The following is a 26,851-nucleotide window of genomic DNA, read 5'->3' on the forward strand; positions in this document are numbered from 1 at the left end:
AAAACGGACTATATTTGTTGATTGTTTAAATAACGGGTTTCAAAAGAACGTATTTGTACATTAGTGAATGATAAAGCGGGCTTCAATGATATGAAAAAATAACAAGATAATGAAACTACTACAAATTATTATTTTCAAGCAAACCTATATACGCTTCTTTACCATCTATCAGATACATGAAAAAGAAAGAGACCACGAATACTGCTGTCTCATTTCATCTCATGTACGCGGTAGCGATAATGTATCTATCAATAGATTCATTTGCTACCTGTCTATGGGCGAGGCTGCTCTTATATGTTCTTTGTGGCGTTCCACACTAATATGGTAATATCACTAATAACTTTTATTAAATTATTATCAATAAAATACAAGACACTTTAATTGTAGGTTTTATCCCTATGTTTAATTGGGACTACAAGAACTTATGGTAGATCCAGTTTCGTTAGCCAAGTTTCAAAATAACCCATAAACCGAGGTGAAGACTGAGTGAATTGAATTTTCAAAATTTTATAGTAATGTTACATTATGCGTTTAGTTTGAAATATTGAATTTATATTATATTCTGAAGACAGCTATAAAGGATTCCTGAAACGTGTCCATCGACCATACTTTGTAAATACAAAATAAGAAATAAATGTTATTTTACTTGCTCGTTGTTTTAATTGTATCGAGGATAAATAAAGGAAAGGCGAAACATTCAAACGAAGATTTTATGTAATTAATTATCATAACATCTTTTATTCTATATTATTTTTAAATTTTACATGCTTAGTTCAAACATTAAGAAAGAAATAATAATTTGTAACATCTGAATAATATACACAGTTCTATTTTACGATCCTTGTGTGATGAAAGACAAATTATATTAATATTGCAAAATATTCCATTGTTACAACGAATACTTTACAGTTACATTAAAAGGCAGAAGGGATCAAAGGTGGGTGCAATCACAAATGCTCGTAGTACCCATATTAAGATATGGCAAACGGGAGTTACAGAGGGCGCGTCACGTGTTCACCATAACAAAATATAGCTTTTACTTATCGCTTTTACTTATCCATTACTCTTCTATTATTATATACACAAACACCGCTCTCTACTGGATGATATTAAAAAATGTATCACAAAGATCCTTTCTAATTTCTACGGAAACTTGTATGTTTCGAGAGCATTATGCTGCATTCGACGTTTATGCTGTTACAAAATTTTATATATATATATATATACCAGCACTGAGATTACAATCACTACCGATACCTATTTCTCTATAAGTAATTCTTTATATACATACGACGGGTGAGCGACGCGACGCAGCATAATGCACTTAAAACATGGACACATTAAGCATTAAATTCACAATTCTAATAAACGGCGGATCAAAATATTTACATTACCATTTCATATACAGACAAACCACTGACATACTCGAGACCGGCAAGGGGTTGATTTCATGGCATCGTTAAAAAAAAAATCGTAAAATCTTTTTTAATACCTTTATAATACAAAAATAAAATAACACTACTAAAATATCATGTATATAATTCACTAGTTACCTATTTAGCCTTTAGGCGTTTTATTGCAACACATTCACTAAAGTCTATCATTATTATGATTATGCATTTAAGTATAAATATTGCGATTTAAGTAGTCCGCTATTTGGTGTAGACCATCATGTCCGAATTCTGGCTTGTACGGTATGTATTCCTATCAAATTAAAACATTACATCAGTGCCTTGGGGTTCGATTCAATTACACATTAACCACAATCGGTAGGCACACCATAATTCGGACATACAAGCCATAAACACTTATAATACTTGTATTTTGGCGAGACCGTTTATTTTTAATAAGAGTCCGCGCAATTTATTAGTTTTTGTGCATCTTCAACTCATAAAACGAGTTCCCCATATATTTTATAAATATATAATTTATTTTTGTATTAATTATACCTCGAATAATCTGCATGAAGTATGTGATTACGCCATTTAGCCAATATGCCTAATTTATTCTTCTCATCTGCCAAATTTCATTCAAATCTGTCAAGCAGCAGAAAATGTATAAGATTCTACCTTCACACCGAGTCTGCGAAGCAGGTAGGCAGAGCAATTACTGAGTATGCATGATTGCTTTATAAAATATATAACTATTATAAATAAAATTATAAGTTCCAAAAGCATTCTCTGAATACCAATGAATCAATCCAATTGTCTAAAAATAATAATTTCCATTAGTGGCTATGCCTGTGTCATATTGACGAATAAATTTAAAACTGGTGAGTATATGTGCTTTACATTGGGAGTACAAAGAAATCCTTACCGAGTCACAAAACCAGTCAGTAATTTTATGTCTCGTACATTTTAGATTTAGTACATTTTGGCGCACAAATTTGCCTATTTTGAGCAACTATATTACAGAGCGTCAAACACTGGGTTCTACAGAAAAATGCATGTAGTTTCACTACAAAACATCGTTACAATCTAATGTACATGGCCATTTACCGTCGCACGCTGATGACGTCTTAGAAATGAGATGTGCAATTGATTATAGTATTAAATAAAAAAAAAAAAAAAACTAACACTGGCACGAATTCATTAAATAAAATATATATCTGTAAAAGATAATTGAATTGAACAATTAGTAAATTCTGATCTCACAAAATTTAAGCACAGCTCATGTCTAAGTCGACATTTACATTAATTTAGTACTATTCTGTGGAGCTTAATTTAATCAAAGGGAGAATTCAACTAGCATTTTACATTACACTAAACAATATTTCTGTTTCAGTCGAGTTAATCCTGATTCAATTGTAACCTAAACATAGTTGGAGAAATTTTTAGATACATGGAAAATATTTTAAGTAGATTATAAAAATTACCAAAAAAAAAAAAGTCAAACTGTAAGTCTATCAAAATGATAGGCTCAATTACCATTACGTCCGTCATATATCGCGTAATGTTTGACTTGAGAACATCAATAAGGCCCAAAAAAATATCACCGAAGACGTATTCGAGGAAATTTATAAGCTTCTAATAATTAATAAGGCCCCGCGCACATCACTCACTTGACAATCATGGCCATGCAGGTACGAACAAAAAAGGACCCTACGTACGAAATGTATAACTAACAGAATATTTTGCAACGTGTAATTAGTTTAATCACTGGGACGATAACGAGATTACGTACCCTATTCAGTTAGCCCGCGGTCTCACAACATCTATTCGTTGTAACTGCACAGTAGTCATTATAATATTGTACAAACATGCCACAAATAATATTCACAATGGAGCGAAGTACTTGCGATATCACGATTCTATTATTTCAAAGATCTATCAACGATTAACCGCAAATGTCTAACACAAATAGACACAAATAGGAGACGTAGAAAACGTCCTAATTCTGAATGTATTTCAAATATGATGTAACAAGAGAGCAATATTATTTTTTTTAATATAAATCCTCATTGTATTGTATGTTAAATTTTGTAGAAAATTTTGTTAACAAATTGAATAAAAAAATTCAAGTATTCTTGAACCGAACAAAACCCTAATTATACTATAAGAAACATACAGTTTCTACTCAAAGCTTTCAATACGTTTTACTAATATCACCTGTGACAGAATTATACTGTGGCAATTTGGAAAATGTTTATTTTCAACCAACTTCAAAAAGAGGATTATTATTTAAGGCAAGTTCGAATGATACAGTCACCATGTTACTCTTGCTGTTAAAATGTCAAAAATGGACCAAAATTTATTCAATGTACAGCGCAAAACAAAATACTAACAGTACATTGTCAACTATAACAAAGCACATTGTAAAATAACTAACGGACTATATTTAAAAATAATAAACGCAAGAATATTATTTGCAGCGTGCTATAGAATAGAGAACTATAAAAGGGTTGTGATGTAAATTATAATAGAATAAAAAAAAATTTAAGAACTATCCATTCCACTCATTGTTCAATCACAGTTCTAAATACATTGTAAATATAATCACAATTGTGTCAAGTAAAATAAATGTACAAATGAATAGTAATATGTGAGGACCATGTTAGGACTAATAATATATATATAATACTTTTAGCATCGGTGAATTAGTTGCTTATCAGGAAGGAAAACGCCGTGTCCGAATCGCCACATTTGTGTTCATTTACCACAATCAAACCTATATCGAAAGGCAGCGTTAAAACAATTGCTAAAAAATGCAATTAACCTGGTTAGTCGCTAAAACGCGATATCGCCGATGCTAAAAATATTATGTACGACCCAAAGAGTCGATAATTAATTTATAACACAGCTGCCGTACGGCTTGTGATGATAGGTTACGATAAAACTGCCAAACATGTCCGCCAGGCGATAAGTTTGGACCCCGCCGTGGTGCGTCCAGCGAACGATATAATTTACAACCCTCTCGGCCCTCGACCGACGTCCAAACCCAACACGTGCGACATCACACGCATTCACTTAAATTATAACACAGATTTAACCTCTAAAATGGCTAATGCGATTCGTATCATCTCTAATAATGTGAAATGTCTAACACTAACAAGACCTACAGTCTAGGACGAGTCCGCGGACCCCCTATATACGCTACGAAAAGGTAAAACAAATAATAAAAACAACTATAATTTACTTAAATATTATGCGTACAAAAGTCCTATCTAACGCATCTAGACGCACTATATCGATAGGTTGTTATAATAAATAAACATATCAATAAAATACATAAATATTGTACATATATAAAAAATCTTTTATACCATTATACATACATAAGTTCTGCGTAGGTTACCTAGCTTTACCTTAAATTTTCTATATACAATATGTACAAGGGGGAAATAAAAACAATTTGTACTTGCAGAGAAACCGTGAAAATTAAAAACAGAAGAAACGGAAATATACAAACGCGCTCTCGGGCGCACTTACACGAGTCCATACAAAAGTTATATTAATTTTATGATAATACAAGCGACGGGCCGGCGCCGATGTGAGATTTACAAAAATATGTCTTATTTATACGTGCGCAGGGGAGCCCGGCCGCCTCTACCTGTCGCACCGCTTCCCGGACGCGCCATCTGTCGGACAAAGCACACATATACAAATTACAAACTACAAACTCTGTACATTAGGGGGTAAAGGGATTGTTAGTGTTGGGGATCAAACACAACCCCTTAGCTAGCAATATACCCTATTAGGTAGACCTCTAGGCGGTTCTCCCTGGAAAATCTTGGTTAATTCTTTATGAATTCATCACTATGGGCCAACTGACCTGTTTCATCCTCGTCTATCATCACTCACCGGTGCTTCACCAGTGTATATCGATAGCGAAGGCGGGGAACAATTTCATTATCATCCATTAAAAAAAGCCTGACTGCGGTTGCCATACACACATTATTTTACAAAAATTTTATATCACAGTGCACTAGATTAGAAGTATTATCAACTAATTTTGTTGAAAGGATATAAATAGATAAAAATAAAATAAGAAAAAAAAACTAAAGTTAAAAAACTGAAACAGGTTTAGATAAAGAAAGAAACAAAGAAAACAAAAGCATAAAAACAGAAGCGGGTAGGTTTAGACAAAGAGTTTAAAACAAAATTATTTGTGAATGCAGTTAAAATAAATAAATAAATAATTTCCAATACAAATTACTTCTACCGGTTTAAAGTTAAACATGGTAGCGATGGAGTGATCCCAATTGATAACAAAACTAAAAATACATTGTAAATATCAGTTTAGAATTTACGAAGGTATTGTGTAACATATACACGGATATTTATTGACTTTAAAAGAAACACAGAGGAGAACTGATTACCTGTAATATTTAAGTCTTTTTTCTTTTTTTCTTTTTAAACTGATATACCTAAAGAAAATTAAAGCCGAATCTAATCACGTATAGACAACAAAAATTTAAGTACGTAGAAAGGTCCCCCCTAAGGAATTGTGAGTAATGGAGACTGAGAATCCCATTGCTAGCAATATACCTAACCAGGTCGACTTCCTCGCGGTCCCCCTGGAAACTATCATGGTTAATTCCTGATGAATTCATCATGATGGGCTAACTGGCCTGTTTTCATTCTCATCTATCATCCTTCACTGGTGCTCCGCCAGCGTATCCCGTTAGCGCAGGTGGAGTTACCATACCATTTTCACCCATAAAAAAAAAGTACGCAGAAAAAAGAGAAAGAATATTCGCTGATTCACTACCCTTGGTCTAAACCCACCGTTGTATTACAAAAGGTAAACACTTTATCTTCACGCACCTCTGCGTCTGTTTGCCTTCTAAAGTAATCGAAGGTACTACTAAAACCGTCGTCTGTATCTGTCTGTGTGTGTATGTCGGGCGGGACCCGTGTGTGTGGCCTGTGTGGCACTGTATGGCCGAGTCGTACCGTTCTCCGTGGGCGGTCGCGCCTCTTCGTCGTCGGGGAGAGCGAGACCGAACTCACGACGTAATCGAGAGCTTAAATTCTCGCGCTGCAGTTCCAGCGCAGTTGGTTGGGCGTCGAATACGCCTGCAAATCAGTAGGACAACTGTTAACAGCGTATACTTATCTCAACTGTCAAGAGATAGAGAGGGGGGGGGGTGATGAGGTCTAAAGGGAAAGCTGTGTCCGTTGTAACCAGATATCTTTGGGGGGAAAGGGATTGTTAGTAATGGACACTGAGAATCCCATTGCTAGCAATGTACCCAACCAGATCGACCTCCTCGCGGTTCCCCTGAATTTCTAATGAATTTATCATGATGGGCTAACTGGCCTGTTTACATTCTCATCTATCACCCTCCACTGGTGCTCCGCCAGCGTATCCCATTAGCGTAGGCGGAGTTACCGTTAACATACCATTTTTACCCATAAAAAAAAAAACGATATCTTTATTAAAAGTTAATGTACAAAAACATTAGTAATAAATTAGTAGCAGTAGTACTAATGAATCTAATGGCCCCACTGCTAGCACCGTGTCATGTTGAGTCCTACATAGGAACCATCATGCTTAATTCAATTAAGAAAAACCTAAGGTTTGTTTGTGTAATTGTCGATAACTGCACATGGATTTACTCCGAGGACATACATAATTACATTTCTTAAATACACTATGTATATCTACGAGTATATACGTCATACAAATTTACACCTGTCTTAGGATACAAAGGGACAACATAACATTAAATGCTACGATTTAAATATATTTTAGGATATCTCGTATTAATCAATTTATTATTTTATATACCAAAATATAAATTTCTAGGGTTCTTTCGTACCTCCGAAGTAAAAAACGGAACCCTTATAGGATCACTTCGTTGTCCGTCCGTCCGTGTGTCAAGACCCATTATCACAAAAAAAAAAATTATGTTGATAATTTGGTACGGAACCCTCGTTGCGCGAGTTCGACTCGCACTTGACCGGCTTTTTTATATATTGTTATGATAGCGAATAGTTTAACAATACATTTATATTCATAAATGTGTCAATGTAACGGCCGATAAGACGGTTAGATAACATGAAAAAGCTTTTAGATTTGATTTATTCAAACTACAACATTATCTGCTACTTATTAAAACTAAATCGACGCACAATATACGAACGATCTATTGTGTAAAAACCATAATATTTTTAAGGAAAAATTTGTAAAAAAAAAAATGTGACTTTATACAAAAGTCGTCGGCATAGATTTTTACCACCGTGTAACTGAAGTACTGCATATTGGTACGATTGCATAGTTGTTTCAAAATTATAGAGTACGAAGGCAAACAGTAATCTTTAAGAGTATTTTTTATTTATTTTGTGTATTTAAATTTTAATTTTCTGAACCCATTAATTATCGTTTCTCTAAAACTATGGGCTCCCTTGTAATTTTTTATCTAAAAACTACTGAAACGATTTCGATAAAATGTCTATGGGACCAGTGTTTAAGTATATTCTTACAGATTAAAAAAAAAATTCAAATAAGTTTACAACTAACGGAGTTATAACAAAACATAAAAAAGAAAAAAAAAATTCAACTGAAGAACGTCCATACTTTTTTTGTTGGTAACATAGAAAAATAAATACAATCGAATTTAGAACGATTATCCACGAACATGTTCCGGAATACTGTGGGCCTACCATGAAATGTTTTCCGAAATTTCGGAGCCAAACGAAACAGAAATTTGATGTTAAAATTACATAATACATGCCGTTTGGAAATATTAAAAATGTTAAAATATTGTTCTTTTGGACTTTTATGATAGGATGTATGACGAACGAGACGTTCAACTCCATTTATTGGTCCGATTTTGGCATAAACGAAAACACGAAATTGAGACATTTCGGAATTTAATTTCATGGTAAACCCGCTGCGCTAGAGTAGTAGTAGTAATATTGAAGAGGTATAAAAATAAACATGCAGTTCGCTGGCACAGTGCCATGTTGCGGACTTGCTGCCACGTTATATCTCACAATAAGACTCGGGTGCACAGCGATTACCTCACTCTTTAGGTATTTGTATGGCTTGTTGGTATAAAAACAAGCATACTGTATGAATAATTAAGTTTTATATTTGTTACAACGCAATAATATACTCAACTCCAAGGTCGCGGCCCTGATCTTTGCTGCTATGGAGGAGATATTGTGATGGTTTGTGTGATATGATTTTTATTTGATTTAAATATTGTCATCCCGTTGATGTTACCATTAAATGTTTCTTTCCCACTGATATTAGTCGTCATACTCGGGTACGCGTTTTTTTTTTCATATTACCCTTCATATAGTATAAATACATACACCCATAACACGCCGAACCTCTATGTAAAATTATATAAAATATCATACAAGTATTTTATAAATGGTAAGTTAGCAGTTTAAAAAAAAATACTATATTTCTATTCTGTTTATATTAATAAAAAAAAAAAAATAATAAGTACGTGGGGAAGTTAAACTTTTTACAAGTGACTAAAAAAGGAAGTTGTGAATTAGCTCAGCATCATATACAACTCATACGGGTTGTATACGGAATAAAAGAAATACCTTTTATATTTGTTACCTCTTAATTCCGTCAGTTATAAACCGATTTGAATATTTTTTTATTAAAAGGATATACTTTCAGATAAAATTTCTATTGTCCCGTTCGTGTTTCTACCGTGAAGCAGTTGTGTTTGCATGGCTGTGTTTCGGTTTGAAGGGTGGGATATGGTGTGAATTTACTGGGTACAGAGGAATAACACCCGAGTCCTCAGGAATGGCAACGTATGGGGGGTATCATGGGCGAAACAGTATACTCTGTTATGTCCATAGTATAGCTCATGTCTATAGGCGACGGTTACCACTTTCCATCAGGTGGGCCGTCAGCTTGTTTGCCATTCTAAGTTGTATAAAAAAAAATTTTTTTTGGTACAACTTAAGTCCTTTTTTTTGACACAATCTTAAAATTATGATAAAAAAAAAATAACAATTAAATCGTCTCACAATTGAAGATATTACAATCGCATTATAACAAATATACCATAAATGTAAGTGTGTGTGTGTGTGTGTGTGTGTGTGTGTGTGTAGTTAAATTGATAATGTAATCGGTTAAGAGACCATATTCTATTAAGTATTATATTCAAATCGCTCGTCAAGTCGTTATGCAAGATTGTACGGCTAGTGGCTTTCGCTCGTATTCACTGCAATGTTAATAACAAACACTGAACAATGTAAACGTTCCATGGACGTCGATACACTATACAATATCTATTGAAATTCCATTTTCTACAGTATGACTAGCCGACTTGACTAGACCCAAGATCTACTGTTTACTAACGAAACCCTGTGCGATCTACCAAATAAATACTTCTTGAAATCACAAATGAAACGACATAGTTCAGTACGCACTTATGTAGTATTGTAGTATTTTTCATTTTATTAAGAGAAAAAAAACATAAAACTGAAAATTATTCCTAGTAACTACTTATTTATATTAGTGAGAGCATTGCGCCTGAGCATCTTCTCGATAGATTAGCAAAATATAATAATTTTCTGCTTTGCCACAATCGACTGGACTAATAGTCTCGATCGACCGGTTGGCCACTCCTGTTCTACAGTATGTAACAACGTAAACATTACAAAAAAAAAAAAAGCATACGACAAGGAATAGATTATTATTAGTTGTTAACTGTCCACTGCTGAACATAGGTCTAATCTATTAGGGAGATTATACCAATAGTTGCCACGCTTCGCAGATGGGTCGGTAACACCATTTACGCTTTTGGTGATACTTTAAACGGAACGTTACTGCCCATTGGTCGACAATTAAATTCCCTTAGTCGCCTCTTGTGACAACAACGGGAAAAGAAAGGGTGGCCCATTCGATACTAAGACAAAACAGCACAAATTACATTTGTATATCTGCTAATTTCTTTTCGTAATTTGGTAGAATTTTTTTTTGTTGATTTTCTAATAATAGTTACAAAGTTTAGTGACGCAATGCACAACATTGTAGTGCATCCTATTCCACTAACCGCAACTATTAGAAAGTGCATTCGGATAGTAACGTGTTAGATGCAACTCGACAGACCGCAAATCGACATTAACAAGCGGTGAGGCGAGTAGCGTTTACGCATTACAATTAACCAAGCTTGTAGAGCGTGGATGGTAATTTATATTAATTGCATAGCTGCATTTATGTTTGCGCTAAGTATACAATGCAAAATGTACTTTACACGCTGCTCTGTATTATTCCATCAAATTCTTCTAATATTTTATGTATAATTATGTATAATAATTATACATAATTGGTTATTAGAGTGCAGGACAGATTTTAATAAAATCTTAGATACAAAGGGTATGTATTAATGGGGGATAGTCTACTATCCACGTACATATAACACGTAGGCAAAAACGCGGGATATATATATATATATATATATATATATATGGGCAAACAAGCTACTAGCTTTAGCCGCGACTTCGCGTGAACGAGATAGTAGCATATATATAGAGATAGTATATATGTAGCCCCTTTTCCATATATATATATTACCAATTTCCTTTAGGAATTTCCAACGTTCCCTTCCTTTTTTCCCTCAATCATTTCCACCAACAAATGCATTCCTAAAGAGGGTTGACGTCAGGCAGGCGGCCGGTCATAAAACTAAGGCAAATCTTTTTGTAATATAGATAAAAAAATATATTACGCCGACCCCATATAATAATTGCGATAAGGGTAAGAAGAAGATATATTTACCAAGTCACAATTTACCATAGGTAATTATCCATAATGGTACCAGTACACCTATGTTAATTTAGTTCAAATTATCCTCTTTCCTGTTTACATCTAGAATATCGTACATTTGTGTATTGCTAAATTTAAATTAAAAATGGTTATTAAACATTAATATTTATACAAAATATAAGCAAATTTTTCTCCACCGCCCAATAAGTATATAATGTGTAAATAGATAAAAATAATCAAAGGACTCAGCATTCTCTCCCAGTCAACCATAGGGAAGTGTCAGAATACTCGAATGCGGTACTACTAATTATTGATATACATACATACTAAAATTACATATATAAACGAATAAATATATATGAATAACAAATATACTTACACATATATGATATATACTATATTATACACGAATTTGGGAATAATATAAAGCACTTATTGCTCGGATAAAAATAAAAAGTGAGCATGAACAATATTCTTAACCCTTAAATACCTGAAGTTTCAAATTTGATACCTGGGTTATAAATCGCATTGGGTACCTACAATCGATTTTATTTTAATATTTGTCTGTTTACATGTTACCAAATGTTTTTTTTTCAAAACAGATACATAAAAATATCGTTTTGATATTTTTACTATTTTTTCCCCATTAGTAAACACAGTAAAGGGTAGACTTATATATTTTTTAATTTGATTTAAAAAATCAGGCTTTAAGGGTTAAATCTAATGTCAGTAAATTTACACACACACACGTATACACATACATAATATGTATATTAAATAGTATACAAATAATCACCGATGTACAATTCCATTGGAAATTGCGCAGCAGTGATTAACGTACACACAGTCCAGCCTGCTCGCTATCATACACAGGATGCTGTTGGCGCTGGCACGTTTCTGCTCACCAGAAATGCGCACCTTTTCCGCATCGTGGAATTACACAAAATATTTACAATTTTAAAACGAGGGCCAATGACCATTGTGACTTCCTTTAATTTAAATATGATCGACGTTAATTTATACATATACGGTCGAAACACGACCGTGTCGACATAATTCTTGTCTCAAAATAATCTTAGTAGATGAAGACGCCACTAAACATTTTAATAATGAATGCTATTTAATTTACACACCCACACACATACACACACATCACCGTCAATTATGTTTTTAAAGATACACTCAGTATACACTGAGAAAACAATTGAAATATAATTTATGATTTTGTTCTACAAAAAAAAATTTGAATCGTGGTAAAACCAGTTATTTTTGATTTAAAATTCAAAATCAAAATCTAAGCTCATCTAGTACTTAATTTGGCAGTCGCACACATACTAATGGTGGCAGAATTAAACAAAATAATTTTAATCAACTAACCAGTGATATGGGATTCCGCAAAAAAAAAAAAAAAAGTTAAGTAAAATATTTAATAATTCTTTGTTACTTAAACACCCTGTATTGAACCTGGATTGTTTGTTTATCGTAAAGCAATATTTTTATTATTGCAATACGAACTTTGCATACTCTACCAGAAACAATGAAAAAGTTTTAATTTTTTGTACGAACCCTTCTGATGTCGGGCCATACAAAAAAAATATACATTTATTTACATAAAAATAATTTTAAATAGTTTTTTTTTTTATTTCAAAAGAGGGTGGTTTTCAAGCGCAGTGCGATTATTTCTAGATGCCACTGCAGGCCAGGATACATTGTAGCACCAATGAGGCATAAACCAACATTGCCCATCGAGTTCTATAAAGATTTCAAATCACAGTACCTAGTAATTTGACTGCCCTTTAAACCTGTACAGAGGCACCAGTAGAGAACTTCTTAATTATAGGAAGCTAGCTTTTAACAGCAACTTTGTCCGCGTGACTGGGATCGAGAAGCCTATATCCTCCATCCCATATAGTTCCTATATACCAAATTTCATAGTAATCGATTAAGCCGTTAAGACGCATTAAGGTACCAAACTCACTATCATTGGGATGGAGAAAGAACTTGTTAGTAATAGAGTCTGACCCAGTGCTAGCAATACATCCTAACAGGTCGACCTCCACGCGGTTACCCCTGAAAATTATCGTGATTAATTGTCAAATTAGGTGTGACTTCATCCTCTCCTATCATTCTTCAATGGGGCCCGCTAACATATACAGATAGTGCGGGCGGGGCTACCATTCCATTACCGCCCATTACAAAAAAACTCATTTTCATATTTATAACTTTACTAAGGATCGACAACAAGACGAGACAGGTGTGGTTACCTTTGAGGGCATGCGAAGAGGAGAGTTCGCGGTGCAGGCGCTGCTCGAGGTCGTCGGCCGCCTGCGCCGCGGCCGCCTCGAGCCGCTGCGGCGACAGCGAGGCCGCGCCCGACGACTCCGACGACCACTCGGGCCCGCCCTCCGGCCCCGCGCCCTCGCCCTCGCCGCCCTCGCCGCCCTCGCCCTCCGCCTCCACGCCGCCGCCCGGCCCAGCGGGGCCCTTGTGTCGCTTGCGGTATTCGCTGATAGAGAGCTGCGCAATAAATCCGATATAAATATTTTACCAGAGGGAGACTTTGTAAAAAAGTCGATTGCTTGGGTACCTCTGTCCCATTCGTGTTTCAACCGTGAAGCAGTTGTGTTTCAGCATGACTGTGCTTCGGTTTAAAGGGTGGGATATGGCGTGAATTTACTGGGTGCAGAGGAATAACACCTGAGTCCTCAGGAATGGCAACGCATGGGAGGTATCATGGGCGAAACAGTATACTCTGTTATGTCCATGGTACTGCTCATGTCTATAGGCAACGTCAGCTTGTTTGACATTCTAAGTTGTATAAAACAAAAACACTGATGGCTACCAACCAAAATTATGTTTAAAGAAGAATAAAAATAATAATAAAACAAGAGGGATACTGTATAAAAGTGGTTTGATTGATTATCATTACCATTTGTGTTTCCATGGCTGTGTTTTGGTTTAAAAGGTGGGATATGGCAATGAAATTAGAAGCATAACACTATAGGCGACGGTTCCCACTTTCCATCAAATGAACCGTCAGTTTGTTTACGAATTTTTTATAAAAAAATAATTACAATTAGAAAATACACAACCCTTATATATACAAAATAAATGTTTATAAATAAAATCATATATAATTAAAAGAAAATATACATTCTCAATAGAATCTGCTCAGAATTACTCTGGTTACATTAAAACAAGCTAGTGTGCATCCACAAAAATTGTATGAGTAATTGCTACAATTTCTGATTCTAGTAAATTATAAATAAATCTTTTAATTAAAATATTTGTTAATATATATTAACAATATAGAACAAGTAACTTCAAAGAATTTTTTTTTTATAATTTTCCGTAAACAATTGTCGTAAACTTATCTCTAAAAATAAAATCTCTATTGTAAGAACCAATACGAAATTAATTAAATACATAATCGGGACTTAACGTGATTTAAAAGCCTTTACAAGTAAAAAGTACCTACATACCAGTTTTTTTATTGACAACGTTTTACTATGACTATTTACCTGTATAGGTATTTACATCGCATCAAGCCTTGATTGTGTATTTAAAATATGTGTAAACATGGCAAGTTTAAAATTAAATAAAATAGTAATTTGACGAAATTATATATTAGCATAATATTATTAAAATATTGAGTTAAGGAATAAGTTTAGAGGAATGGCAATCCATTATCACGAGAGTTAAACATTGCATATGTGACGTAATTACATTTAAATATAAATATGTTAAACGTGCAATGTTCACCTCTAAGTAAGCAATTCCAATATTATATGTATTTTTTTACAACACAGGGGGCAAACGAGCATGCGGCTCACCTGGTGGTAAGTGACTACCGCCGCCCATGATCACCCACAACATTAAAGGCATTGCAGGTGTGCTGCCGGCCTTTTAAAAAGGAATAAGCTCTTTTTTTGGACATTATGATGTCGTATCGGTTCGAAAATACTGCTGAGTATGTGAAACTAATTTTATACCCGCTACTTCATACGGGCGGATTTCAAAAGTTTAAAAACTAATAAAATAGACAAATTCTACATGGCATATTAAAATATCTGCCAATTTTTAAGGTATAACTTTTAGGAATATGTCAGTGAAACCAAATTCAATTTGGTGCAATAGTTTTTGCGTGAACAAACATATAGTATATTAAAATTTCTGATTTTTTTTCCCATTACTTGTATTTTACGAATACCTAGATTTTTGCTGCTACTTCGTACATGTAGATTTCAGAAGATGAGGACAACCAATTAAATAGACAACATCTAGATAACCTATCAAGTTAAAACATACAAGTATTTATGTTATAATGTAAAATAAATGTCAGAAGTATAACTGTAAAAGTCACATCCAATTTGACGTAATACTGGATCAAACAAACATACAGACAGATAATTTTTTTTAAATGATTATTTTAGCTACTATTGTTTACATTAAAACCTATTACGTAATTTTTTTTAAATACCTTTCATATACAGAAATAGTCCAGTTACAATTTTATTATATTAGCGAGATTGTAATGAGATATACATTTATTCAAGCGTCAATGATTATATTTATCTTATCTTGAACCCATTTAGATATATATTTGTAGTACAATGTTGTAGATGAGACATGTTATTAAAATACATAATGTACTGACCTTCCTTCTGACAGGTTTAGGTTTCTCGGCCGGCGGCGGGTTGAGTCGAGGGTCGTTGGTCCTCGGACAGTACGGCTTACTTGTAGGCTTCGGAGACGGCGACGACAGCAAGTCCGACTTATTGGAGCTCTTCAACACCCCCGATAGTATCACACTGTTATTAGAGTCCATACTGTTCACACGATTCAATATTTCATGGACATTTTTTAACTCGTCCACCACTAGCGTGTCTTTTTCCACTATATTGTTATCTAAACTTGTAGTTTTATCTATTGCACTCTTTATTATAGACGGCACGTTTTCATTAATGGGACTCTCGTGGTTGAAAGTTGGGTACATATTGCTGAATATCCCAGAGAATAATCCTGTTGAACTGAAGCGCGAGGAGAAAGGTAACGTCGAACTATCTAGCGGCAACGATTTTTCAATGCCGCAGAAATGTTTCTCTTCGGTTATCTCCACGGGTGATATCGCTCTGATGGGTTTCGTTTCGTTCAATGGCTCTTCAGGCAACGGGATGGCCTCCGGTGGGGGTATGAATGGTACTAGATTGTCCTCCTCCGGTAACGGTATGTTTTCTGGTGAAGGCAACGGTATAGATTCTATGGGTGGCAACGGGATATTCTCCGGCGACACGTGCATGTCGTCGTGGGTGTCGCCGTTCATCTCCGGCGATTTGGAACTGCTAGTGTCGTTCTCTGTGCGCAACTGAATACTGATTTGGTCGTCCACCATGTTGAGATCAAAATTTAAGTTCACCTTCTTCCGCTTCTCTTTCGGCTTCTTGTTCCTACTTTTCAGTATTTGAATGTTCTCCGTGTGGAATGAATGGATCTTTTTCTGTATGTCGTCCATTTCGTCTCGTTGCGGGGACGAGTTGCCACTGGTGTCAGCCGACTGACAACTATTTATTTTATCGTTTGGACTGTCTATACCCTTGATATCACTACAGCTGTTCTCGTTAGATTCTAATTTGGGCTGGGCTGACACGGTCGTGTCGATCTCCATCGGCACAACTTTGTTGTAATTTGTGTCTTCAATATCAACATTATTATTATTAGTTTTTATATCTTCTGGCTTTGTGATCTCTGGTAACATACGATATTCACCAGTAGGCGGCACTCCAATGATCCTCCTTATATTTTCACTATCGTGTGGAACTATATTTACATTCAAAACATCATTGTCCATATTGCACTGATCGTCTGAACCCTGACCACTGTCAGACCTCGTCCGATCCCTTCCATAGATGCTATCCATTATATTTCTTACTTTATACTGTCTAGCAGCTGACTGCGAATCGTCTTTTACTGGTGAGTCTTCTGATGTTAAAACAGGCGAGACTTCGTCAACACACTGCACAAATAAAAGCTGTTAGTAATTCATTAAATAGAATGTTTTAATTAAATATATTTATATGAGAACACTTACAGGCACAATAGGATTCTGTTCACAGGACAACGATTCTCTTGCTAACCTCCTCTTCTTTAATGGGGTTATCATTTCATTAGGCGGTGATTCTGAAACAAATACATCTACATTTCAACATAACATACACTGTCCATTTATAAGTAATTTATTCATTTCATTATTATATATAGAGGTTTACACACCTGCTGAAGGAGAGTCACTTTCTTCACTTATAGCTTGTCGGAGCCATCTCTTTTTGGCACTGTGCTGTGGTACTATTGTTGGTGTCACTTCTGTCACTTCTGCTGGAGTGTTTCGTGTAATCCTTCTAGCTTTTTTCGGAGGTTTATTTCTATCTCTAATAGGTGTTCTAGGTGGTGAAGAATGCGCATTGTCTTCATCGTGATCTATATCCTGTGCGCCACTCAAATCGCCAATCATCGTCGATGCTACTTGGACGAGACTCTCCAACGAGGTCGCCCCCACTAAAGAGGGCTGGTATGGAGAACGGTAGGGAGAGGGCGTCCTCTCTGGAGATCGTCCGATCCATTCCGTCGCGATTGTCTTTTTTGTTTTGGGCAGCTTAAAAGTGGACTCGACGGAACCGACTGCAGCTTCAACTAATAAACAAGCAGAGCTGAGACCAAGATCCTGGAAAACAAATTGTTAATTATTTTTACACATTAGTGTAGGACAAAGGATGATGCTATTTTTACACGGACAAAAATGTCTTTTTCTCAACAAATATTTATAACAATTATGATAGAAAAAAGAACCTGTTTTAAATTAAAGCAAGATTATTTTTCATATTGAGTTACTATGTTCATCTGTGACTCTTTAGTAATAAAACTAATACGATAAAGTATTAACAGATACCTCAGTGGGTGCGAGCGAGCGCGGCGGCAGGGTGGGCGCGGCGTGTGCGGGGTGGGCATGTGTGTGGGCGTGCGGGTGGGCGCGGGTGGCGGGCGGCGGCGACGGGGACGGGCGGCCCTCGTCGCCTGACGTCACCATGTCACTGTCCGCCGAGTTCAGCCGCCGCCGGTTGCACTGCGACGTCGTGCGCGCTCGCCCCTTGCGTCTGTACAACACGGGCCAGATGAATTTCGTAATTTTTTTTTTAAAGAATCGTATCTAATAAGACCAAGACGTCTGCAATACTAGAGATATTGCTCACACTAAAGATCCTTTTAGTTGAATTTCATGTGTCAATTGTAGTAATTCTATTATATATAAACTTACTTTAAGAGTCGAAAAACATTTAAAATAAATAAAGGATTTAAATACATGTATTTTTTGTTAATTTACTCACTTTCTACGCTTTTTAGTAGCATTTTGTATTTCTTCTTCATCTTCTTTCTCTGTTGCATTAGGATGAGGATCAGATTCTCTCCTCTTCTGCCTCTCCTTTACTTCTTGTTTACGCTGTTCTGCTTTTTCCATTCTTTCAAAGGCCTTCATTATTGCTTCCATTTTCCTTTCTTCACGCGTCTGAAATAATAAATAAATTTTTAATACTAATGTAATTAATAACTATAGGAGAGATATTTTGCTAAATGAAATAAACATCTCACCATTTTTCTTTTTTCCTTCTCTTTTCCTTTATTGACAGTCTGTATTTTATCTTGAGAGTCATCCGTTTTGTCATCCATGGAGTCTTGATTGACACACGTTGTCCTGCTAGACCTAGAGGACCTGTCGTGACACGCCGACTTTGCGGTGAACTCCCTGGTCGCCGGCCTCTCGTCTTCTTGTTTAATTTCCTGTTTAACATCTTCTTTAGGTTCCTCTTCTTTTGTAATCGATTTATCCTCAATTTTCTCGGGTTTCTTCTCTTCTTCTTCATCAAAATACAAATCCTCATTTTCAGGTGGACTTTCGTCTACCTCCTTCTTAGTTTTTATTTCTTCAGGGATAGGTTCTGGATCTGGTTCAGATTTCATTGGTTGCTCTTCAGGCTTTTCTTTGGGTATAGCATAGTCTGGTTCATCGAACTCTGGCTTTAATTCTTCTTTTGAAAACAAATCTATGTCAGGTTTTATGTCTTGCAACACCGGCTGATCATAATTATATGGTGTAATGTTCTCCTTTATTGGTGACATTGGTGGGCATTCCTGTTTGATAGGAGACTTCTTTTCAACTTTAACAGGCAAACTTGGCGTGAATTCTTTGACTGGCGTAGTCGGCTGTGGCTCAGGTGGTGGCGACAGTGGGGACGATGTGCTAAAACATCGATTTCTACTTCTCTTTTCTCTAGGAGGATAATCGACACCCTTTCTCGACACCACAGAATTTAAACCATTCACTTTACAATGTTTTGGATTGCCGCAAGCACATGGCTGTTTACTCCCATCTGTGTCATGTCCAACAGTAATTTCTATATTTGACTGAATAACACCAATAGTAACCAAATATACATGTAATGCACCTTTAACAATACAATGCTGAAGTTCAGCATTAGGCTTACAAGATCTCCGTACGAATCTCGCTTCATTGCCGTATGTTCTTGTATCAATACATATTTGAGTATTGTCTTTAGGCAGCCTATAAAAGAAGACAAACGGGCCAGGTTTCTGACTACCTGCCCTGGAGGAATTTTGTAATTGTGGCCGGTGTTGATTGGACAACATGTATTTACCCCGCAATTCAATTATAGGAGTATTCTCTTTCAGCTCTTTAGTGGAAATAAGGATTTTTCCGCCGGCATGGGGTACTGTGGTACATAAATGTGCAGTTATTGCTGACGCCATGTTTGGTGTGTTACCCAGTCTACTACTGTACTTGACGATTTTAGCTCGCAGTTCCGGACTGTAATGATTAGTCATTGCAAGTTCATATGAATCTTGCCAATGTGACTGATTGGACAAGTTTGAATTGTATTTATTTCGATTCATCATCATTTCCTTCTTACGTTTAACTCTCTTTTCTGTCAGTTTTCGTTTACTTCCCTTCCTAAGAACTTCTGCTTTCTTAGGTCTTTTAGGACCACGTTTTGGCAATGTAAGTGACGGTTGCGGTAATGGTGGTAATACTGGGACATTTGAATTGTATGTAGTGACAAACGACCCACTGGTATTTGTGTAAGTAGTAACAGTTAATAATCTTTTCCTTCTTTGGCCGGCATGGGGGCTACTTTCGGACGAATCAGAATCCGAAGCCCCAAGGGCACTCAATTCTTCTCGTTTCCTTAACTGGATGGCTCGGGCATGACGGCGGTCAATAGGCCGGGGTAAACATAACTCACACATATAAGCATCTGGTATGTTCTGTCGGTCGATACCCATGCAGTCAACGTGTTGCCACTCGCCACATCGATCGCAACATATCATGTAACCGTCGTCATGTGTGAAATCGCAAATGCATCTCGTTTTACCTTCTTCTTCGCCTTCGGGAGCGGTTTCCGTGTCGCTGCCGCCCCTTGTCGCTTCTCGTGCTCTGTCGCCGTCCAGAGAAGATATCACTGAAGCCGTATCGTCGTCTTGCGACGGTAACGGCTGCGGTTTATACGTTAAGGTCCCCATCTGAATGTTACTTATAGTAGTCACTGGAGTCGGGGGACACACAACACTGGTCGGTGTAGTTACTGGTAACTCATATGCAGTTGTGGACATAATAATTGGGGAACTTCTCTTCATCGGACTTATTGGTGCAGTGGTTTGGGTTGGAGAGACAATAGCAGTTGGTGCAGAAGATGTTGTAATAGTTGGTGTAGGGGTAGTAGGCTGCTTTTGTGCAGGAAGAGCATAGGTATGATCCAGCATGATGAACGCTAATGTTTGGAATGAATACCGCCTCAGTTCTTCAGATAAATTTGGCCTTTCCTCCATTCCTATTATATCATCTGCTGTTAGTAATGTAGATTTGTCGCCACTGAAAAATAAATAACATATTTAAATTAGTTATACAAAGTATAGAAATTATAAACATTATGAAAATATTTTTTTTTTATAAAATAAATAGTTACTTACAAAACAATTCTCTTTTGATTGTTTGATTTTATTGATAAAATTTCATCCATATTTATAGTTGGCGAAGTGAGAACAGTAGTGACAACTGGATTGGGAGTAGGTTGTAACATTAATTTGGGTTTAGACAAAGAATGCAATATTTGAGCAGTGAGCTGCTGATTAGCAGACACTTGCGATACAGTGGAGATCTGATTATCTGTAGAACCATAAGTTTGTACATAACGCAAGTTAGGTGTAGACCCCGATTGAACATAATGAGGACCTTTTGGTAAACTTGTACTTATAGGAGCAGTTGAGATTAACACTGGGCCGCATGGTGACTGGAGCACTAAGCGCTCCCCTTTTGAAGGAAACTTCGGAACTGACAAAGGCTGTTGCTGAATATTTGGTTTTTCAGTTGGGCTTCCAACTTTTTGTATTATCTTAGAATTATTGGAATCGTTGTTACTGTATGTCGCTGGCTGTGTTGATTGGTTCTTGTAAGCAATATTACATGTAGAAGCTTTTGTTTCTGGCTTATGAGCACCACCAGTTTGTTGTATGATTTTGATGGCTCTTGACTGGTTCTTTTGCCCAGACACTTGACTCGAGTTTTTTGAGCCCTTCGTAGTATTTACTGATTTTCTTCCAGAATGAACTGACATCTTGTTTGGACCAGAAACAACTCTTGATAGAATATGGCACTGAGTGTTGCCAGAAGATGCAGCAACCATTGCATTTAAATTAGCACCGTTGTTTACTTTATTCAATGTTTTATTTAAGTTTGTGCTTTTAGTAAAAGTATGACTGTAAGAAACATTTTTGATAGGACTGTTGTTTATAACATTAGGGGCGAGAGTTGAGCATCCAATTAGCGACTGGCTTAATGATTGATTTTTAGTCGGTTTCGTACATAGTACTGAATTATTCAAATGCTTCTGAGAAACCACATTTGTGCTCCATTTGTAGAAATGAGATTGAGTGCCATATACAGGTGTAATTTCTTTACTCTGAGTAATGTATTGTGGAGAATAAGTAGGATTTTTTGGTAAAGATATGTTACTTAATATCTGAACTTTAGATGTTTTTGGACGATTGATATAATTAGTCTCTGTAACAATGTTAGCTCTTCTACCTACTTGATTGGTATCATTAACATAACTTTCACTGGTAATTATTATTTGAGAGACCCCACTTTGTGACTGGTCATCCTCACTTTTACTATCAGTAGGAGCACTAGTCGCAAGAATGGTTGTAGGCAACCACAATGTTTGATTACCTGTAACATCTTGTGACACATTCTGTATTGCTGTAATATTTCCTGCTGCTGTGTCAACATTTATAGTGAAATTTTGTGGCAGTTTAGTGACATTTTGTACAATTGCAGTATTCAATGGGGCTTGAATGAGAGTAGCTGAATTCTCTACATAGCTACCATCATTGGAGTCATCCGCTTCTTGTAAAATTGGGTAGGCAATGTGTCCTACATTATCTAGGCTAGTCTCTTCAATTCTAACTATTCCAGAAAGGGTATCAACGGACATTTCTGTATCACATCTTTTCTCTGCAATGTGATATTCTACTTCCTTATCTATTTTATTCTGAACAACCTGAATAATGCTTTCAGGGTTTGTAGAATCAGGTTCAGGATCACCCTGTGTGGGAGAAAGGGGGACAGCCCTCAAAACAGGAGTTCGTACACTTGACACATTCATATTATCTGTTAATTTGTGATCCAATAAATGTTCATATACATTTTCACTGGGGGTGGCCGGCCCGTAATCCTATAAAAAAAGCATAAAAGTATTTTAAATTTATAAACAGCAGCTTCAAAATGTTACACATACAACATACATTTGCAAAATGTTTATCATTCGCTTACAAGGCCAAATATTTTGACTGTACAAAAAAAAAATTGAAGTTCTGTTATATTGCTTGCATACATATAACATTTCAAAATATTCAGATTTTAAATGTTTAAGTATATAGTAACTGAATAGTTGCCTCCCCCTCCCTCATAAAATATATTGAATGTATTATCATATAATCAACATATATTGTGAATACAACTGGAATAATGTAGTGACAATCAAATGCCCTCATTCAGCTGTGGTTCCTGATAATGATTTCAGCAATAAATGAACATATAAAAATGCACAAATGTTTTACACACCCTACAAGTAAAACTACAATATTACAAATGAAATTAACTAGTAACTAAAAAGGTCTGTAATGAATACACTTTTGGTACAAAATCTTTATTAGGTATATTCACATAATTAATACAAACTATAATTGAAGTATTAATATACTTTTCCCTTTATAGCATAATAGCAAATAAGTAGTAAAAATATAGCATAAAAATAAAGATAAATTTACTTATTATTAGCCTTTGCTTCTACTTTAATTGTAATTTATTCCCAACAAGATACAAAGTGAAATTCTATTGATTTAAAGTTCTTGTTAATATAACAGATATATATTTATTAAGCATTCATTTTACACAAAAGGGTGAAGATGAACACAGGGGACAATTTTTTATCATATTAGTGGCACAAATAATTGTCAACTTTTGGATGAGAGTTAATAAAAGATAGTGACAAGGTTATTGATTATAATATAGTGTACTAAGGTTAAATTGATGTCAAAAATGTACTCACTTGGCGGGCCGCAGGTTTATATTCTGATGTAGCTGACATACCGTAAATACTATCATCTTGGGTCAAGCCCGAGATGACGCCTTGGAGTGCACCTCGGCCTCCAAACTTATTTCATGTGACTGCAATTGAAAATTGACTTTTTACCCATATATCTTCAAAATCTTCGCGAATACGGACGATGTGTACCATAATGATATCGGTAAAAATATTTTTAATCCAACACTACTAAAGGTACAAATCTCGAGGTCATTGTTCCAAATTCAAGAGGAAAGTCACTTTAAATTGTGTCCTACGACAAAATTTCAACAATAAAAATAATTTTATACACTGATATCACAATAATAGCAGAATATAAGCAATAAATATGTGAATAGGTTAATCCACTGCCGCCATTATTGTCGCACGGAAACAGAAATGTCTCGGTAATAAACATCAAAAAAAGTAAACACTAACCTAAAAGACAATATTTAACTGAAAAATACTTGAAGAGATTCTCAAAATAAGCATAAATAAAGGTATGATATAGTCACCGCTCTTGTACAGTAACAAAGGGCCTCAAAATATAGGTACATACAAAAATGAGGTTTGTATATTTATATCACCTCAAAAACGTATTAATGACTTAAGAATAAAAATTACGCAAATAAATAAGGGACAGGTATATAAAAGCACTATATATTCAATAAATATGACAACATCACAATAGCTAGGAACTATGAAATCCAGATGTAAACACTTTTTAAGAAAATACTGTAAGAAATTTATACTAACCTGTATGCCAAAGATTTATGAACACCTATGAAGTAGCGAAACTGTTTCCATCATATAATTGCATAGCACATATAAAATAAGCCTTAAAGTTCGAAACTACGACCAAAACATTCACAAGACTCGAAGATGGCGGCCATTGCATTTTCTTGATACAAAACAACGGGGTTTCATGAAACATGTCGAAGGATTTGTACTTCCGGTCAAATAAGATTTTTTTAATCCAATTAGATTAAATTATAACATATCTTTAGATAAACACTACTTACATAAATGAAGTAATGAAAAAAATTTAAACTAATTAATTTTAAAATTTTAATATTATTGTATATGTGGATTTAAAAATTTTTTAAATTATAAATTATAGTGTTTATATATCAATTTGTCTATGATTGAATTTCCGCTTACTTCATAGATAATTTCCTAACTTTTCCATAGTGCAGCATAGAGTATAACAACAGAAGCAATTTTTTTTTTTTTTATTAAATGATACAGTTAAAGACATAATATTTTATAGCCGATTCTTAATCTATTCATACAATTTTTTATGCTTTTCTACGTTCCTTATTAAATCTATTTTATAAATTTGAGAAGAAATAATGTTCTTCAGATATGTGACTGATAGTTTTACAACTTTATCAATACTATTAAATTAAATATCCGCAAAAGTTCGAGGAACGGGGTTCGCTTGTCGAGGTGTCATTAATAGTGACAACATGAATTTGACGCACATGTCGATGAACTCGATAGTGAAAATTAAAAAAATTTCTCGGCCTCGAGCTCATCATCGCTAATGAGCGTTGGGGAGAGTGAGCAGGGGTATTTTGGTCGGTGTTTAGGCTGGAGTGCGATTTGCCGCAGCGACAGCTGAGCGGCTCGCATTAACGCACACGTAACGTCGGCGTGAGAGCAAGACGGGACGACGGTGGTGAGTCGTTGAAATCCTAGTTTTTCAGTCTGCATTAGCACAGATGACGTCGGAGAGGGCGGTGTCCATCGTTTGTAGGCAACAGACACGTTAACGATCTGAGTAGTAGACCTATAGGCGCTTGATTTGCCTCTCGCAGTAATACTACTGCGGTCGATGAGGGTTCCGGGACGCATTCCAAGATGATGAGGGATGACAATAAAACGGTTCAAACTTTGGGACAAATAGAGACTTTGTCGGGTCTATTTTTTTTATTATTAATGAATAATAATGGAATAGCAAACCCGTCTGCGCTAACAATATACGCTGGCAGGGCACCAGTGAGGGATAATACGTAAGAATGAAAAGGCATGTCAGTTAGCCCATCGTGATGATTTCCAAGTGTATTAGAAAATGTTTGGTATGCCAATTATTTGTAAATAAGAAATTTTACATTACTAGATTATATATTCGACACATTTTATGTAGAAAGTATGCAAGCAGGTTGTATCTGAATTTGGTAGGGTCATACAGCCGTATAATATTTTTTATATACTAGCCTGCTATGAATCGACAAAAATAGCAACTGATGGTGTATTTTTCATCCTCTTTTTACTAATTATATTTGCATAAAAAGGAGTCGACCATATGATTTACAGTTTTTATCAATCCTTCCATATAAATCCTTGTTCTTAGGCCTTTACGAATAATAAATAGTTATATTTATGACAAATGCCATAAATACAATGAGCAACACACTATATGAATTATGCATTCCATCTATTCTATCCCGAAATCTTTGGTAAAGGCCTAGAAATCTTAGGTAAAGGCTAAGATTTTGGAATAGAATACATGGAACGCAACAATTCGTATAATATATTGCTTGTTGTATTGTGAAGTTGTAAATGTGTTAGAAAGATACAAATATATAAAAACGCATCCGCTTTTTGAATAGTCCATTTCTATGGATTTCTATAGTTTACTTCTGTAAATTATTCAGGTTATTTCCAACGCTGGTTTTATTGGTAGTATAACCTTACGAAGTTCTGAGAAGATCTATTTATATACTTTCTACACAAAGAGAATCGAATAAATAATTTAGTCATAAAATTTGTTAATGGCGAATTGTTGGCGAATTCAACTGCAATTTTAAAATCTAAAAAGAAACTTTGAATTTTCATTGAAAGATACAGATCTCATCCATCGCGTAAAGTTAATATAATTAGAAAAACAAGTTTTCATTCGTAAGTAACAATTCCATTCAACCCAAATTTTAGATCATGTTATTTTTCGTGGCCAACCATTGTTTACG

General features: G+C 35.3%; 1 protein-coding gene across 3 annotated transcripts; it reads right to left on the reverse strand.

The window, feature by feature from the left end:
- Positions 1-695: 695 nt before the first annotated feature.
- Positions 696-24,794, reverse strand: LOC113511814 (uncharacterized). 3 transcript variants are annotated; one of them, XM_052895251.1, is made up of 12 exons: positions 24,636-24,794; positions 23,865-23,983; positions 21,226-22,988; positions 18,832-21,127; positions 18,570-18,748; positions 18,134-18,338; positions 17,461-17,908; positions 17,279-17,382; positions 15,848-17,203; positions 13,455-13,707; positions 6,396-6,518; positions 696-5,077 (listed from the first exon to the last, which is right to left on the reverse strand). In XM_052895251.1, the coding sequence occupies exons 2-12, from the start codon at positions 23,901-23,903 to the stop codon at positions 5,046-5,048; spliced, it is 6,798 nt and encodes a 2,265-aa protein (XP_052751211.1). In that variant the 5' UTR covers positions 23,904-23,983; positions 24,636-24,794; the 3' UTR covers positions 696-5,045. The 3 variants fall into 3 exon arrangements, with proteins under 3 accessions (XP_052751211.1, XP_052751208.1, XP_052751215.1); XM_052895248.1 differs by having other exon boundaries at positions 6,267-6,518; XM_052895255.1 differs by lacking the exon at positions 6,396-6,518.
- Positions 24,795-26,851: the final 2,057 nt, after the last annotated feature.

This window comes from Galleria mellonella, unplaced genomic scaffold (assembly GCF_026898425.1).
Source record: "Galleria mellonella isolate WM207_F2 unplaced genomic scaffold, CSIRO_AGI_GalMel_v1 utg117, whole genome shotgun sequence".
In the NCBI taxonomy this organism is placed as follows: Eukaryota; Metazoa; Arthropoda; class Insecta; order Lepidoptera; family Pyralidae; genus Galleria; species Galleria mellonella.